The 16483-nt window shown below is 49.2% G+C and overlaps 1 protein-coding gene across 1 annotated transcript; it reads right to left on the bottom strand.

The window, feature by feature from the left end:
* Positions 1–1588: 1588 nt before the first annotated feature.
* On the bottom strand, positions 1589–9853 carry LOC120662832 (probable carboxylesterase 2). The gene is made up of 6 exons (XM_039941899.1): positions 9796–9853; positions 4421–4526; positions 2544–2598; positions 2060–2431; positions 1820–1962; positions 1589–1787 (listed from the first exon to the last, which is right to left on the bottom strand). The coding sequence occupies exons 1-6, from the start codon at positions 9851–9853 to the stop codon at positions 1589–1591; spliced, it is 933 nt and encodes a 310-aa protein (XP_039797833.1).
* Positions 9854–16483: the final 6630 nt, after the last annotated feature.

Raw genomic sequence — 16483 nt, 5'->3', positions numbered from 1 at the left:
GAAGTCATCCGCTATATACCCTTAGCCGGAGATTTAAAACCATGATTCAAATACATGGACCAGGGACCTTCTGACTCCAGGACGGTTCCCAACAGCTGATGCTGCCCTAATCATTTGTGGTGTTTGGTTCCTATGGTCAGGAAGAAACGCACGGAAACATGGAAAGGAAAATTGGAACCCCAGGGCGTCGTTCAGGCATGTCTCAGCAATGCTGGAGGACCTGGTGTGCTCGACTGCAGCACAGGAGGTGAGTATGCCGACGTCCCGGAGCCGATGGAGTCGACCGCCGGAAGGCTGGCTCAAGATCAACACGGCTGCTGCGACAACATCCGGAGCTAGTGGCGTGGTGATTAGAAATTTCCAGAGTGAAGTTTTGGCTGCTGCAGCTCGCGCCTATACTAAAATTGCAGATGTGACGATGGCTGAAGCTTTGGCGGCAAGGGATGGTGTGCTGCTTGCCACTGAGCAGGGAGCAACAAAAGTGATACTGGAGGTGGACAATCTGTCGGTGGCGAACCTCATTTGATCGGAAGAGGGGATTCGAGGTGGTATCTCCATAATTTGGCACGAAATCAGAGAGCTTAGCATTGGGTTTGTAGCTTTTGATGTTTTTTTTGTTCATATAGGGAGGGTAATTAGGCTGCTCACAGGTGTGCGAGTATGCCATCGGAGACTAGCCCTTTTCTTTCTTGGTCCGGCCTTCTCCCAGATTGGCTTGTGGAGATTGCTAGCAGAGATTGTAATGATTCCGCAAATGAATAAAAGCTCTCGAGATGTGCCCTAAAAAAAAGATCCAGTCATTTCATAGTACCATAGCAAAGCTATATTCTTACATATAGGCCGTGTTTGGTTTTTTCGTGGAATTACTGTAGCACGCTTTGACCGCTAATTTAGAGTATCAAATGAAGTCTAATTACAAAACCACATCCACAACCCCCCGTGTAAATCGCGAGACGAATCTAATGGGGCCTTTGACCGCGTGATTCGAGGATGGTTACTGTAGCATCAATGTAGCAAATCATCGATTAATTACCGTCATTAGATTCGTCTCGGAAAGTTACACTCATCCCTGAAAAGGTTTTGCAAATAGACTTTATTTAGTACTCCATGCATGCGAGATTCTCTTCTCGGGAATCGTGCCGGTAAAAAACCAAACACAGCAATAGTATGTAGTTGTATACTTGTATGCCAATGTTTATTGACGCATGAGTAAAGAAAGTATGGTCGACGGAATAATCTTCTGAAACGTCACCGTATCAAAACCTAACAGCTAACACGGCATGTTATCTTCCGTGTTGGCTATCTGTCTCGATTAAAAAAAAATCCCTCATGGCTTTTCCTATTTCGTCAGATGATTTTTGGCAATAATTGTACAATGAATTCATATGTTATAGTACATACAATTAAAAAAATCGTAACCAACATGACACAAGCGCTAAAAGTTTAGAATGCGATGGCCATGAGCGCTACAGGCGACTCTTAGCCACAGCGATTCCTAGAGCTGCTGGAGCAAATGAACCCCTTTGGATGGACCAAAGCATTCCATGCCATCAGCCCTGGGCTGTCGCTGACTTTGCTATCTGGCCCATCAGCAAATGCGGCCCGTGGTCTCCAGCGCATGCAAATGCTCCGTTTCGGCGTCGGCGATCACCGACGGCGCCCACCCGCTGATGAACTCGGCGACGCGATCCATGATCGCCACGGCGCTGGCGCAACCTGGCCGGTAGAGGTGGAACCCGTGGTCCTTTCCCTTGGACTCCAGGAGCGTCACCTCGCGGCGGCTCTCGCTGTGATGCAGCCATGCCGTGTAACGGCACACCTGCGGTCCCGCACCACGTCCTTCGCGGCGACGCCGACCAGCATGCGCCGGCACAACAGCGACGCGACCTGTTCGGCCGGCGGGCTGATGCGAGGGTCGTCGTTGCCATCAGCGCCGGCCGTCAGGAACGGCCAGAGGGCGTCCTGTGTCCACGAACTCCGACGATAACACCGAACAGTCGTGGCGGTCCGTTTCGGCCGGCAGCCGCTCGGTGCCCCAGAAGAAGGGCCACAGGGGGACCATGCCCTCGATGCGGATGTCCTCACCGTCTGCGAAGACAAGCGCCGCCATGCCCCACGCGTATGTTCCTCTCCGGCGCCGTGATGCGGATGTCCTCACCATCGGCGGCGACACGCGCATGCTGTGCGCGATGTTCACGCCGGCGCTCTCGCTGGCAAGGAACATGCGCGTGGGGTGGGCATGGAACGCGAGCCAAGGGTCGGAGAGGGTGGCCGCCCACTGGAGCGCCACCCACGCGTCCTCGTAGGCCGCGGGGATGGGGTGCTCCGGCGCCAGCCGGTACTCCACGGAGACGACGAGCGCTCCCGCACGCGCCGAGAGGGAGTCGGCATAGCGGTGGAACTGCTCGGAGAAGGCGCTCTCGGTGTAAGGCTGCCGTTCGTTTGTGAAAAAAACTTCAATAGAGTTCTATGTTTATCTGAATTCTTTTTTTCTTTTCGCGATCGTGTCTGAGCACGTTTTTCATTAAGAAGAAATCAGTTACATACACAATCTTGATGTAGCCAAGCAGAGCTTGTCCAACACAAGAGCACAAAGGACTAAAAGAAAAAAAACACTGAAAAAACACAAACAAGGGAACACAACCAGAACAGCAGCAAAGCAACACGGGGATGACAAAGAGCACGACTCACAACACCCTCCAGAACCCTACAACTAAGCCTGCAAGCAGAATCAACAACGTCTAGGGTGCAAAGGTCAACGACCCAGCAGAGGTGGCAAAGCATCCACCCGATCAACCAAATACGGCGGCAAAGCATCCGCCCGAAGAAACCAACCATGGCGTCAAAGCATTTGCCCGAACAAACTTCCCCCAAAGCGATGACGGCGGCAAGCATCCGCCAGTGAAGAGACTCCGCAGACCAAACACGACCTGGACGATGTAGATGAAATGATGCGAAGTCAGACGCAGAAGCAGAAACTCTCCGAGGAGAGCAAATGGCCACCACCAGCAAAGCTTCCAAGACAACGCCTTCAGAAAGGAAACGACGCCACAGGCGCCATCGTCGTCCGACCAACATGATCTAGGTTTCACCCAGAAGACTAGCCGGACAGTGAGGAAAAGGGCGGAAGGATGATGCCTTCAACAAGGTAAACGACGCACGAGGGCGTCGTCGTCATCGGTCCGCAAGCGGAACCAAAGCTTTCGCCGCCACCCCTTTCCAACCCAGAACCGACGGCAGACAAAGCAAGCTGCGGCGCCGCCACAGACCCGGACCACACCACGGGGACGGCAGCAACAACCACCGAGAGTGGTGAGGAACGAGGCGGCGACCGGCCACCGGCCCCGATGAGGCCGGTGCGAGGAGAAGAACCGGCCAGGGCGAAGGGCAGAGCGCCCACCGGCGGCGGCGCGGCCAGGAGCCCCCGAACCACCCACGGCGAGGGCCGTCCTAGGCGAGCGGCACCACACCCAGGGGAAGCGGCGGCTCACACCCGAGGCAGCGGCGAGGCCAAGGGCCCCGACCACCCGAGTCCGTGGCGGTGCGGCCAAGGCCCCCGGCCACCCAAGGAGGCGACGACGAGGCGGCCATGGCCCCCGGCCACCCAAGGCGACGACGACGGCGCGACCATGGCCCCGGCCACTCGAGGGTGAACGGGGCGGCGGCATGCAGCGCCGCCCGACCCATACCGGCGGCGGCGACGCTGCACACCTGAGCCGACGGTGCTTGTCCAGCCCGACGTAGATCCGGCCATGGGGGGCCGGATCCGGCGAGGAGGAGGCTGGATCCGACCCCGGTTGCCGGCGATGGCGAGGCATGGCGAGGTAGAAGGGTGGGAGGAGGAAGGAGGCGGGAGAGGGAAAAGAGAAGTCGTGTGGGGGGGGGGGGGGGGGCGCTGGCGGAGCCGGCTTCGGCTCGACCACGGGCCGCCGCCCGGACGGTTGCCGCCGCCGGAGCTGTCGACGCGGGGCGGGGGGGGGGGGGGGGGGTTGGGATCTTTTGGATAGTACCTTCTCCTCCTTGCCTTTTAAAGGTGAACAACATAGAATTCGTCGAGCTCTGAAATGCAGAAGCGAGAGAAATAAGGGTAACTACTGAACCGTGAGACGTCCAACACCGCATTGCAAATTTCGCAAGCTCGTGATTAAATGGCAACGCAGCAAGACCAAATCCCATCACCTGTTCATCCTCCAACCCAAAAGTCAGCTTCAACCTACACATGGGAAGTAGAAGCTACTAAACCGTTCGACGCCGAAGCAGCGATGACAAGTGGCACCACGCGCTAGAAGATGAAACAACCTGAGCTTTATGGTTTGCTGACTTCGATCTCATCACCTTCTTCGCGCCCACCAGCTCCTTCCTCTCCTCCGCCTTGTTGTTTCTGTCCAACTGATGCTTCATCTTTCTTGCATTCGATTACCATTTGTCCAACTCTGCTTTCCTGATCTCCCCCTGCGTCTTGTCCAACTCCGCTTTCCTGGTCTCCTCCTGCGCCTTCCTAATCTCCTCCCGCGCCTTCCTCTCACCTTTGTTTTTTTTGAAGGAACAGGAGGGGCAAAGCCCCTACTGGATAAATATATTATAATAGAAAAAAACAGATACAGAGCAAACAAAAGTCCAGCAAAAGGTTCAAGAAACAAAGAAAGAAATGAAAAAAAATAAGTTGAGTTACAGTAAGGCTTGCAGCCATGAGGAAAGAGCAGGCTGGGCAGATGGTTTTGCTCTAAGCACAACCAGAGCAAACTCTGACTTAAATCTGTTCCTAACTGAAGAAATGGAAGCAGCCATATTCTTAAAGATCAAATCATTCCTCGCCATTCAAATGCACCACGACATGATGATAATAACATCCAGAGCAAAAGGAACACTCAGCTGATTGATGAAGCTCTCAAAAATTCGAAGGGGGTCATGATCATGTATGTAACAAACATGGCACCATTCATGCCATTTCGAGTGATTTTGATGATCGTATGACAACGCAATCAATGGGACTAATGGTTTTGTTGAGTGAACATTTCTAGATCCCAGGGATGATGTACAAAGGCCATGCAAAGTAAAACACGAAGAAAGAACTCAAAGAAACGCTGAATTGGACGAGTTCTACTGAAATCAGTAGCACTGGAAGAACCGATGCCTATAGCATCGGTGCATCCGATGGTTGTCGGAACATCCGACGGCCTGGCTTTGGTGCAAGACTGAGCGCCTCTAGAGATCAAGTGAAGAAAGAATGAAGCACCGGTTGAACCGACGGTGTCAAGAGAAGCGTCGGTGCATTGAACGTACTATGTTCCAGAGACGTTGTCAAGCGTGCAGCAGCCAAGCCTTCAGCACCGGTTGAACCGGTGGTGCGTCGGAGCAAGGCGTCGGTGCAATGACATCAGCAAGAGCAACGGCTATTTGCGGATCAAGTGTCACTGGAAGAACCGACGCCTAAGCATCGGATCAACCGATGGTCCCTGAAGTTGCTGCAGCAGTGTCAGAGAGGCCAACGGCTACTTCAAAGCGCAGAGTGACCGGAAGAACCGATGCCCTATGCACCGGAAGTTCCGATGCCTACGCAGAAAACTAGCCAACGGCTAGTAACGGCTCTCTTGAGTTGGTGGCCTATATATATGCCTCACCCCGGCTATTTTGAGTTTGCTGGAGTCCCAAGACATCACACACACCCAAGAACACCTCCAAGCCATCCAAGAGCATAGAGTCCAAATCCTTAGTCCTTAGCACAAGCTTTGTGAGTGTTAGTGCAAGATTAGCTCTTAAGTGAGTGATCAAGCAAGGTTTAGATCCTTGTGCTGTGGTTCTAGAGTGAACCATCCTTGTATCTTGGTGTGCCGGCCATCCTTGGAGCTTTGGTGGCTCGCCGGCAAGTCAACGACCCTCCGGCTTGGTGTGGAGCGGCGACGACGACTTTGTGCGGGGGACGGAGACCTCTCCTTCATGGGCAATCTCCCTTAGTGAAGATCGGGATCAATGTGACCGTGATTGTGTTCACGGAAGAGACTTGATTGCCGGGAAGCGATACTTTTAGTGAGTGCTTCAACAACATGGACGTAGGGGCGCCTTTGTGGCAAACCGAACCACGGGATAAATCCTCGTGTCGAGAGTTCGCTTTCTCTCATCCCTCCCTTTAAGCTTCCGTATTTCATATTGCAACTTGTGTGCCTTTACTTTCTTAGTGTAGTATCTTGCTAGGATTGGCTATAGGTTGCAAAACTCTTTTGGGATGAGGGTTTCACACTAAGGTGAACCGTAGTTGCACATCTAGATAGCTTGTTTTAGTTTAAGTTTTGTGCAAACTAGTTGGAGCCATAGGTTAAGGATTTTAGAGTGCCTAATTCACCCCCTCCCCCTCTTAGGCTAGAGCACCCGATCGCTTTCAATGTATCTGAAGTCCAAGAATCTCCCAGCATCTCTGAGCAAAAGGACAGTCTAGAAACAAATGTTACTGAGTTTCCTCCAAATAATGGGAGCACAGAAAACAATCATAGGATGGCAGATCCATTCCTTTTCTTCTCAGCAAACCTCGTGTGCTCAGTCTGTCCCTTAGTAGTAACCAAAAAAAGACAATGTGCTAAGACTGAGTCCAACAGCGGGAGGCAAAAGAATTTTTGCCTCCCGCTGGCGACTGTGCCTTCTTGTTTCCTCCTCCAACAGAGCATGCAAAACCTGAGGTAAACTGCCTTCCGAAGAGAGAGGAGATGCAAATATGCACTCCCTCTCTCCTCCAAGGCAAACGGCGGGGGCGGAGAGCAGCGCGGCCACGGCCGCCGGGGACCGGGCCGGTGCTCTCCCGCCGCCCCTCCTCTGCTCCCTCCCTCCTCTGCAGTAGCGGCAGCGGCGCGGCGGGGTGAAGCAGCGGCCGCGGCGGGCAGCAGCGTGGCGGCAGCAAGCAAGGGTGGCTGCAGCACCGGCGAGTCAATCCGAGGGCGGCGCATCGATCCGAGGGCAGCGGCGCGAAGATCCGGGGGCGGCGCGTCGATCCGGCGGTGGCGCGTCGATCCGTCCGCTCGCCTCGTCCGCTCCGTCCGCCACGACGCCCCTGTTCCCTCCCTTTCCCTTGTGCGGCGGCCTGGCAGAGAGGAGGGAGGAGGAGGGACGCTGAGCCCGTGCGGCTGAGCCGGCCGTCGTGGCGAGCCCGCGCTGCTCATCCCGTATCCGCTAAGCTCGACGAGCTCGTCCACGCCGCCCAGGTATCGGCCTCCGTGTGACCATGCCGGAGTTCGCGGGCGCTCGTTGGGCGGACCTTGCGGTGGAGCAGGGGCCCCGCCCCCAGCGGCGGGCCTTGCGGGCGGATCCGAGCGCGCGGTCACGGCTCGGCTCCCGTCCGCCGCGCGGTGCGGTGGCGGCGCCCGCGGGGTACGAGGCCACAGTGGCGCGCACGGCGTGCAGCGGGCCGGAGGGGCGCTGGCGAGCTTCGATGGTGGTGGCGAGCAGGCGAGGGCGGCGTCCCCTTGTCGGCCTCCCCTGCTCCCCTGCTCGGGAGCGGCGCGGCTCGGCAACGAGCGGGCCGGCGCACTCCCTCCCTCCATGAGGCGGGCGGAGGCGCCGCGGCCGGGGATGAGGCTGCCTCGCTCCTCGCGCGCCTCGCAGACGCGGAGGCCGATGCGGGACGGGCTGCGCACCCGCGTCGAGCACCTTCCGCCCCTTCCTCTCCTCCTCTGCTCCCTGCTCGAGGCGAGCGGGACAGCGGCGGCCACGGAGGGGCGTAGCGGCAAAGGAGGCGTGCTGGGGCGGAGGAGGAGGCGAGTCGGGCGGGTCCGCACCGGCAGCCGGCGGGAGGGAGGAGCAGTGGTTGCGAAAGGAGATTTTGCCTCGCGTTGTTGGAGACGACCAATTTTGCATTGGGTACGAATCCACTGTGCGCGAGGCAAACTAAGGAATGCATCCCGTAGTTTGCATCACGTTGTAGAAGTCAGCCTTATGTTGGCATCTGGTCTTCCAAATTTTCCTGAAAAGCACGTTTATATTGTGGCTACCAATTAGGTGACGGTATATCTTTGAGGATGAAAACTGAAAAGACCCCCAAATATAGGACCAAACATCCTTTTCCTCACTGAAAACAACATCCTGAAGATCACATGCCAAGAGGATCAACTGCTGAAAGGCACTTTCCGAGAGGGGCAAATGGAATAGAGTGTTCAAAGATTGAGCTGCAGCCGCGCCACTGAGAGAAATATCTTTGAGCTTTGCAAAGGAGAACAACTCAGGGAAGGCCTGTGCAGGGACCCTACCACTCCAAAGATCATTCCACAAAAGAGCAGGTGTCTCCAATAAATGGAGTCACAGTAGCTAACCCTTTGAATGTAGTAACTAATTTTAAGATGTCTCTCCACCAGAATGACCCTTTTCTTGTTTGACTAGGGAGTTTTCCATTCGGATAATGTTTTTCCCAAACCAGATGGACCCAAGGAATGTCTGCTCTATTGTAGAATTTATGCAGGAATTTGAGCAGGAGAGCTTCATTCTGAGTTTCAAGTTTTAGAACTCCAAGACCCCCTTCATCCTTTGGGAGACAAACCAAACTCCAAGCAGCTTTTGGTGGTCTTTTGTCATTAATGTCAGCACCTCGCCACAAGCAATGTTTCCTGAACTTATCAATCTGCTTAATCACTGTTTTATGCAGGGAAAGAGTGCACATAGTAAACATTGGAAGAGAAGAGAAAACTGAGTTTGTTAGCTGCAGCCTTCCAGCTTGAGAGAGATAAATCGAGGTGCTTAGAAGCTTCTTCTCACATCTGGCCACAACAGGCTGGAAATCTTCAACATTCGGCTTAGAAAGAGAGAGAGGGAGTCCCAAATAGATAAATGGAAAGCTGCCAACAGAACAGCCAAAAGTATTTGCAAGATGCTGAATTCTGTCTTGAGTAATGTTAATGGGAACCATCATGGACTTTGCATAATTAACTTTAAGGCCGGTAGAGGCAGCAAAAGTGTTTAGCAAGCTCTTTAGGAAGAAGATTTGGACAGGACAACCTTCCATTATGATCAAAGTGTCATCCGCGTACTGCAGTATAGGGAAATCAGAGGTATGTTGCATAGGAATGGGTAATCTGAGCAATCCTTGTTGCCTAGCTGTGTTCAGTAGACTTTGGAGTAGATCTGCTGCAAGGACAAAAAGGAGAGGGGGGGGAGTGGATCCCCCTGCCTAACCCCCCCCCCCCTTCTACAATGAAATGTTTTTCCAGGGACTCCATTAAGGAGGACAGCTGAGGTGCCAGTACTAAAAGTGTCTTTTATCCAAGAAATCAAAGTCTGAGGGAAACCTTTCTGATGCATAATCCTGAGCATGGCATCATGTTCAATTTTATCAAAGGCCTTCTCGAAGTCCAATTTCAGCACAATTATTTCTTTTCTGGACTTTTGATAGATGTGAATATATTCATAAGCCCAGGCCAAGCAATCCTGTATTGTTCTTGATTTAATGAACCCATATTGATTCTTGTGAATCAAACTTACAATATGCTTCTGTAATCTATTTGCCAACAGCTTGGTGATTATCTTTACTGAGATATTCAGTAAAGAGATATGTCTGAAATCATTAACAGCCTCAGGATTATTAATTTCGGGAACCAAAGTTATGTAGGAGCCATTGATACTTTGTAAAGTAATTTCTCCCCTCTGAAAGGCAAAACATAGCTCATAAAGTCATTCTTTACTATGTGCCAACATGCTTTAATAAAGTCTGTGTTAAACCCATCTGGCCTCGGTGACTTATCTGAGGGTAGGTGCTTGACTACCTCATCAATTTCCTCAGTAGTGAAAGGATCAACCAAATCTTCTCGTCCTTCCTCTCACCTTCCTCCCATTTCATGATCTTCTCGTCCTCCAGTTCCTTTTCCTCCTCATCCCCCATCTCCCGCTTTAGCTTCAGATCACTCCTTGCAGCGGATGATGAGGTATGTGTTCCTGACCTGGCGGGTGATGAGGCATGTGTTGCTATTGACCTGGAGGAGCAGAAATTGTAGTTTATTTCTTTTGCATATAGTGGAGATCTAACACCACTACTGTTGTCCAGCGATTTGAAAAGATCAACTTGACTACTTGCTGTCCGTGGCAGCTGCTAAACTTACTTGTTGGCTAAGGTTGTTGACAAGTGACTGATCTTGTTGATTAAGGATCTACCTTGCTGACCAAGGCAAAAACAGCATGGTATCCAGACTAGACTAATACTAAATAAGTAAGCTAACACAAGGATTATTTCTAACACCTATATATGAGGAAGTGATATGTTTACCTAATCAATTATTTGCTTCGGATGGTAGTTGTTCGTAATAAGAAAATTAGTGAAATTAAAGGCAAATGTTGGTAGCAGGACCAAAGCAGTTAAATACTTTTGCTTTTGTCTCTTGGAGATGTCTGCAAAATAGGAAACAAATATACTTAAGAATCTACAACAAAATCAGCAGATCACAAAACCTAAAGAAATTAGTTTGATTCATATACAACGATATCAACAAGCTGGAAAACGTGGGAGACAACCACTGTGGTAAAAATAGAGAGAATAGCCAGGAAGTGGATGAAATGAGGTACATCCAGTGTCCACCTTCCCATTGCAAGTATCATCATCAATGTTGAAAATAACAATGCATACTTGAGAAGGTTCTAGAATAATTTGAAAATTGCAAGAGAGGGGAGTTGCCATGCTTCATGGTAAGGCAAGAATTCTCTAGAATTTGATATTTTGCATAGTTGGATAAGGATGAGAAACATTCTAGAGATAATATTTTGTAAAGAAGAGTGTAGAAGTTGCCACATAACAATACCACAACACCCATGAGCACCTATAAATAGGGGTGCTCTTCCCCCTTGCCATACCATGGCATAAGAGGTATCAAGTAGGATATATCAAGGTTTCCATGTAGATGATATAGGAAACTCAGTAGATGACAGAGTTGTGACATAACTAAATTTAGCGTTGGTTTAATTATCTACTCGCATATAGGATGGACTAGTACAATTTATTCCCTTCCATTCCAGAGTGACATAAAAAAAGGAATGTTGTCACATATATCCACTATTCAGGGATAATGTAATGTAATTAACACATATCTTATTTTTAGGGAAATACCACCTTTTATTAAACTTGTAGGATACATAATTATAAATGCCTTTAGGTGGTGAAATAAACCACATAAACCACACTTGTCTACCTAACTTACAATAAACAGACCTTCTAGCTAATAAGTGAGCATCTCCATTAGAAGCTCTCCCTTCATGAACAAAATCTGAAGAAACGAACAAACTCGCCCTAGCCAATTGACACATATCTAAGAATGATGTCGTGTTAGCCAACCCACCCAACTACGAATCTGACGGCGGCCCAGATGCCTGACCGGCGTTGCGGCTGACTCCCTGTCCTTCGGGGACCGAACCCTAACATGCCGTGCAACCTACCCACACCAAACCATCCACCCAACTACCGACCCAACCGCTGCCCAGATGCCTCGACATGCTGCGATCGATTTCACTGTTAACTGGGTCGCCGAGGCCCCATGGCGCCCCCCTACAGGGAGGGGAGGTGGAAGAAGTACCGAGTGAGGCGTAGCCGGAGGGGCTTGGGTGAGAGCTTGAAGCGGGGGAGGGAGCGCTCCGACTCCTGGGATCACGTTGTTAATACTCCATGCGAAGCTAGCAGGAGGCGGCACCGTGGCTCGTCCTCCAAGCTAGATCCACGAGCTCCCCATTAGTATTGCCCGACTAGAAAAGATGGAGTGTGCTAAGCACGTTGTAAGTCATGGTGTCTCATATTATATTGAGATGGTAGGCAATTGAAGAAGCGTACCTCTCAGGCTTTGTTTAAAGACAAGCCTCTGAACGTTAATTTAGTTGGGATCACATCCCATTCGACCAATTTGTAATTTGAAATGGTACAAGTACTAAATAGTTTAAAGACAAGCCTCTGAACGTTAATTTAGTTGGGATCACATCCCATTCGACCAATTTGTAATTTGAAATGGTACAAGTACTAAATAGCATATAATAGACAGACTATAGACACCAGAAACTGAAACCCTAAGGATCAGAACATAAAAATTGAGAATGCGAGGACCCGATTGAAAAATACCTGACCAGAGTCAACTACTCGTTACTAATCCCACCACTAAAGCAAGAATTAAATTACGCTATGTCCACCGAGCCAAACGTCCCCACTGAGGAGTCAAACCGCTGTACACCCAGAAAATTGTATCCACGATTACAGCTCCATTGAAATCTACGTCTAGGATTCATCCCTTGGAGCTTCAACTCACATCAAAGGCAGATCATGTGCCTCAACACCACAGTCCCCTGCTCCCCCGCTTCCCTCTCCCCCGCGCACCAGCACCCATCGCCCGTGGTTCAAACCCAGGCGCTGTTTGTTTTTCCTTTTTTTTGCCTCCCGTCGCTCCTCCTTACCGGCGCTCTTTGCCACTACGGCCTTATCCCCTTCCCCAGCGCCCCCTTTCCTCTTCCTTCTTCCTCACTACATTTTCTTCATGTCGAGCCGAGCAAAACTACCAGTGCCGGCCAAAATTAGCTGGCCACACCCTGTCTCCTTCCAATTCCTGGTGCCGCGGTCCATGAGCGCCACGGCGCTGGCGCAACCTGGCCGGTAGTGGTAGAGGTAGGGGTGGTAACGGATACGAATGTACGACATAGATTAAAAATCGAATGAAAAAAATAACAAGAAAATCACTCAGATTTTTATTGCTGCATCACTCGCAAATAAACACATAGACACGAGCTCGTCACATGTTAGACTACCTATGCCAACGTCAACAACACCTGCATCGGTACGTCACTTGCGTTTGCTCTTCGGCAACCAGCAGCAGTTCACATGCTGCTGCTCTTGCGCATAGCCGCACCCCATGGAAGTGACCACCTCGCCTTTGTCCAGCGCAGCGCCCGCCAACAGGCCCCTCTCGACATGGTTAGTCAAGCTGAGATCTTACGTGTCACGATTTTATGGCACATGCTGCTGCTCCCCCCAACCATGCTTTTTTTGGACTTTCTTCGCTGTGTTCGCTTGGTTGTGGGCTTGTGACTGATGGCTGGTGCTGATTTGTTATGAGAGAACAGTACTACTAACTGGCTGGTAGCTGGTGGCTGGTGCTGATTTAGTATGAGAGAACTGTACTCTCATGAGGTGAGGTCGGTGGTAGAAATGCTGGAGCACCCACTAACCTTCCTTCATGGCACCACTAACCTTCCGGCGGCAATGTTGACGCTACATAAACAACTAATTAACGGGAAAATTGGTTCTGTAGCACTGAAAGATTGCGATCTCCGTAAAATACCACCGAAAGCTTGAGCCCCCATAAAATACCACTGAAAGGTTGCAACGTTACCCAAACTTAGCATTCTGTTAGATTTCAAATCTGGGTCTGTTAACTTGGACATATATACCTCCAAACCATTTTTTCACATGAAAACATGCACAGGACATGAGAAAGAAGCACATGGCTAATACTTGCACCATTTCAACAAAATAACATTATCAATGGCAACATATGCACGGGAAATTACCAACTACAACTAGTGCTTCATGTTAACACATACAAAAGCCAAGCAATTCACAAAAACAAGTGGTCTGGATCCATGTATGTTACACAAGAGATCCCCTCACAAACAGGAAGCATCTAGTCACTTCATCACACTAACAGTTTGATACATAATTGTTTTAGGACAGCAATACAACACACACAACTTTTGCACTAACAATACAACACAGCAGCCATGCTTAGCTTATGATTCGCCTCCTAGCAATGCCTCCGGGTGATATGTCTAGTTGTGCAGCCATTCTTCTGGTCGTGGGCCCTGGACTCAATGGTGAAGCTGAAGGTCTCGTTGGAGTAGAAATAGAAGCTGCCATCCTTCTTGTTATTGGTCCTGCACTAACTGCTGCTTCGGAGACTACGCTAGTGGAGGGGGTTGATGCTGCTTGGGCCACTAAGGAAGTAGTGTTGCTTGATGTACCAGCCTTCTTGGACTTTTTGGAAGTCTTCTTGGTTGTTGAAGTACTAGCTTCTCCTTTCCTCTTCCTACACAGCAACAATTTAGTCAAGCCATTATGTAGCCATATAGAGATTTCATAGTAACAAAATGGAAACATAATTGAAAGAAAGTTTCAGCTTACCTAGATTTGGGAGGAAATGGAGGTGGTAATTCAGCACCAAGTTCAGTAGGGGGCTCACGACAACCCTTCTCAATATGACCAAACTGGAAGCATCTTTTGCATTGGTAAGGTCCCCTTTTACCTGGCTCACCTCGACTCTTGATCCTTTTCACTCTTGGCCTACCGGCAGACCTTTCTAGCTTTGGAGGCAACATCTCAAAACCAGGATTAGCCACACGCCATTCTAATTTGTCAACCATTGGATTAATCACAAACTGATATGTAGCCTTGAAATGCACAAGTGAGTAGTAATCGTGCACATAGTCCTGTTGTTTAACCCTTCTGAGTGAACCAATGAAGGAGATAGCATGGGTGCAAGGTTTACCTGAAATTTGCCACTGACCACATGAGCATGTTTTCATATCAAGATCCACAGCATGCCTCCAAGGATAGTTGTCCTTAGTCAATCCAGATACCTCGGCCTTTAGCCCACCACTGCCCTTGATTGTGTACTTCAAATTTCTACTCTTCATCTTCAGCTCATTGATAACACTAGGAAGAATTGGTCCTTCAAGTCTATCGGCTATATGTTGCCTCACTGCTATCTTTTCCATGATCATCCCCCTGATTGTGTCCATAAGGGCATCCACATGCAAACCATTAGCCTCTATAATCCAATTGTTGAAGCATTATGTTATGTTGTTATTGACATAATCAACCTTGCATTCTCCTGAGAACTTAGCACGTGACCAGATCTGTTTGTGCTCTGCTTCCAAACAAGGAACAGCACCTGGACAATTCTCTACAATTTTGTCCCAAAGCCACTTATGCCTTCTAGCAGTACATGCCCAAGCACATGGCCACATGTATTTCAACACATCTCCTTCAAAATGCTTTCTAAAATTCTGCATTAGGTGTCTAAAATACTCTCTATGTTCAACTTCATCTTGGAAAACTTTGTGGACAACTGTCTCTAAACCTTTGCAAGCATCAGTGTGGATGGTCCGTCCATGAGGTGTTCCAATTGCTCTCTTCAATTGCATCAAAAACCAAGTCCAATCAGCCTTTGTCTCCTTGTAAAAAATCCCATATGCCACCGGATACATCCAATTATGACCATCAATTGCCGTTGCTGCAGCTAGCTGTTCATTATATTTACCGGTGAGATGAGTGGAGTCAACTCCAAGATACGGCCTGCATCCAGCAAGGAATCCATCCACACATGCTTTGATTGCAACAAACATCCTAGAGAAGTAGACTCGGCCATCTTTCTTCTTCTTGCAAGCAATCTCCACTATGCTGCCAGGACACATTGCTTCTAACTCCACTTTGAAATTCCACAACATTTTGAAACTGTCTTCCCAAGTGCCATGAAGTCCTTCCAGAGCAAGTTGCCTTCCTTCCCACACCTTATTATATGATAGTTTGATTGGAAATTGTCGCTCAAGCTGATCTTTCAATTTTTTTGCTCCCATGACTGGATTGGACTTGAGTACCCCTGAAAGAGCATCTAAGCCCCTAGTGGGTTTTGGAGTATTGATTGACAACACAATTAAAGGACTAACTTGTTTGCATGAGATCATGAGCAGGTATTTAATTAAGTAATGGGTACTAAATGAGATGGCTCATGTGTTGCAAGCAAGTGTGTTTATCCCATTGGTAAAATGTGTATGTGACAAGCAAAACAAGAAAAGAAAAATAGAGCAAGGTATTCATGGTTGATATAAAAGCTCTAATATGAGAAGGCTTGTTTCGGTTTAAAATGGGATTTAAAGTGACAAGTAAAGGTTTTGTGAATGAGATGTGATATGCTTATGCATAATCTCAAATGTGGAAGATCTTGTCACATGTGATAAATGGTTATTAACTAAAGAAGCAAGCAAGGCAAAAGAGAATGAGACATGAGTTGATGCATATATGATGTCTTAAATTGGAAAGCTTGTATATAAGATTGAATTGAGAATTCGAACTGACAATGAAGATTTCATGCTTGACACAAATCAATATGAGTTCAAGATGGACGGCTAGGATAAAGGTAGAGGACCGAGAGGCGTGTTTCAAGAGGCTACGCAAGCGACGGCTTGGGGGGAGCAAAGAAACCGATACGGGTCAAAGGCCAGAGATCCTAGAGTCATGGAGAGCTCTATGTTGAAGAGTGTCATTATTCAAGTAAAGAAAGTGACTTGTGAATCAAGTTGGATTTCACTCCTATGCAAATCAAAGATTCAAGGTCACTAGCTCAAGGAAGATGTGCTCAAAGTAAAGAAGCCAAGTTGGATGCACACCTCAGATTGTGTTTAATAAACACACGACATAGGATGAAAAAGAGTAGCTCAAGAAGTTGAAATGTAATTTATCTTTGATCTTGAGTTTAGGTATGCCGTACTATCA

This window comes from Panicum virgatum, chromosome 2N (assembly GCF_016808335.1).
Source record: "Panicum virgatum strain AP13 chromosome 2N, P.virgatum_v5, whole genome shotgun sequence".
Classification (NCBI taxonomy): Eukaryota; Viridiplantae; Streptophyta; class Magnoliopsida; order Poales; family Poaceae; genus Panicum; species Panicum virgatum.
Note: the sequence above shows the minus strand (reverse complement) of the source record. Positions and strands in the feature narration are given on the sequence as shown.

Coding starts and splice junctions, on each gene's coding strand:
- LOC120662832 (XM_039941899.1), bottom strand. CDS start 9,853: ATGGGGGATGAGGAGGAAAAGGAACTGGAGGACGAGAAGATCATGAAA. Junction 2,432..2,543: donor GCTACATCAAGATTGTGTAT/GTAACTGATTTC, acceptor AACGAACGGCAG/CCTTACACCGAGAGCGCCTT. Junction 1,788..1,819: donor GACGTGGTGCGGGACCGCAG/GTGTGCCGTTAC, acceptor GCTGCATCACAG/CGAGAGCCGCCGCGAGGTGA.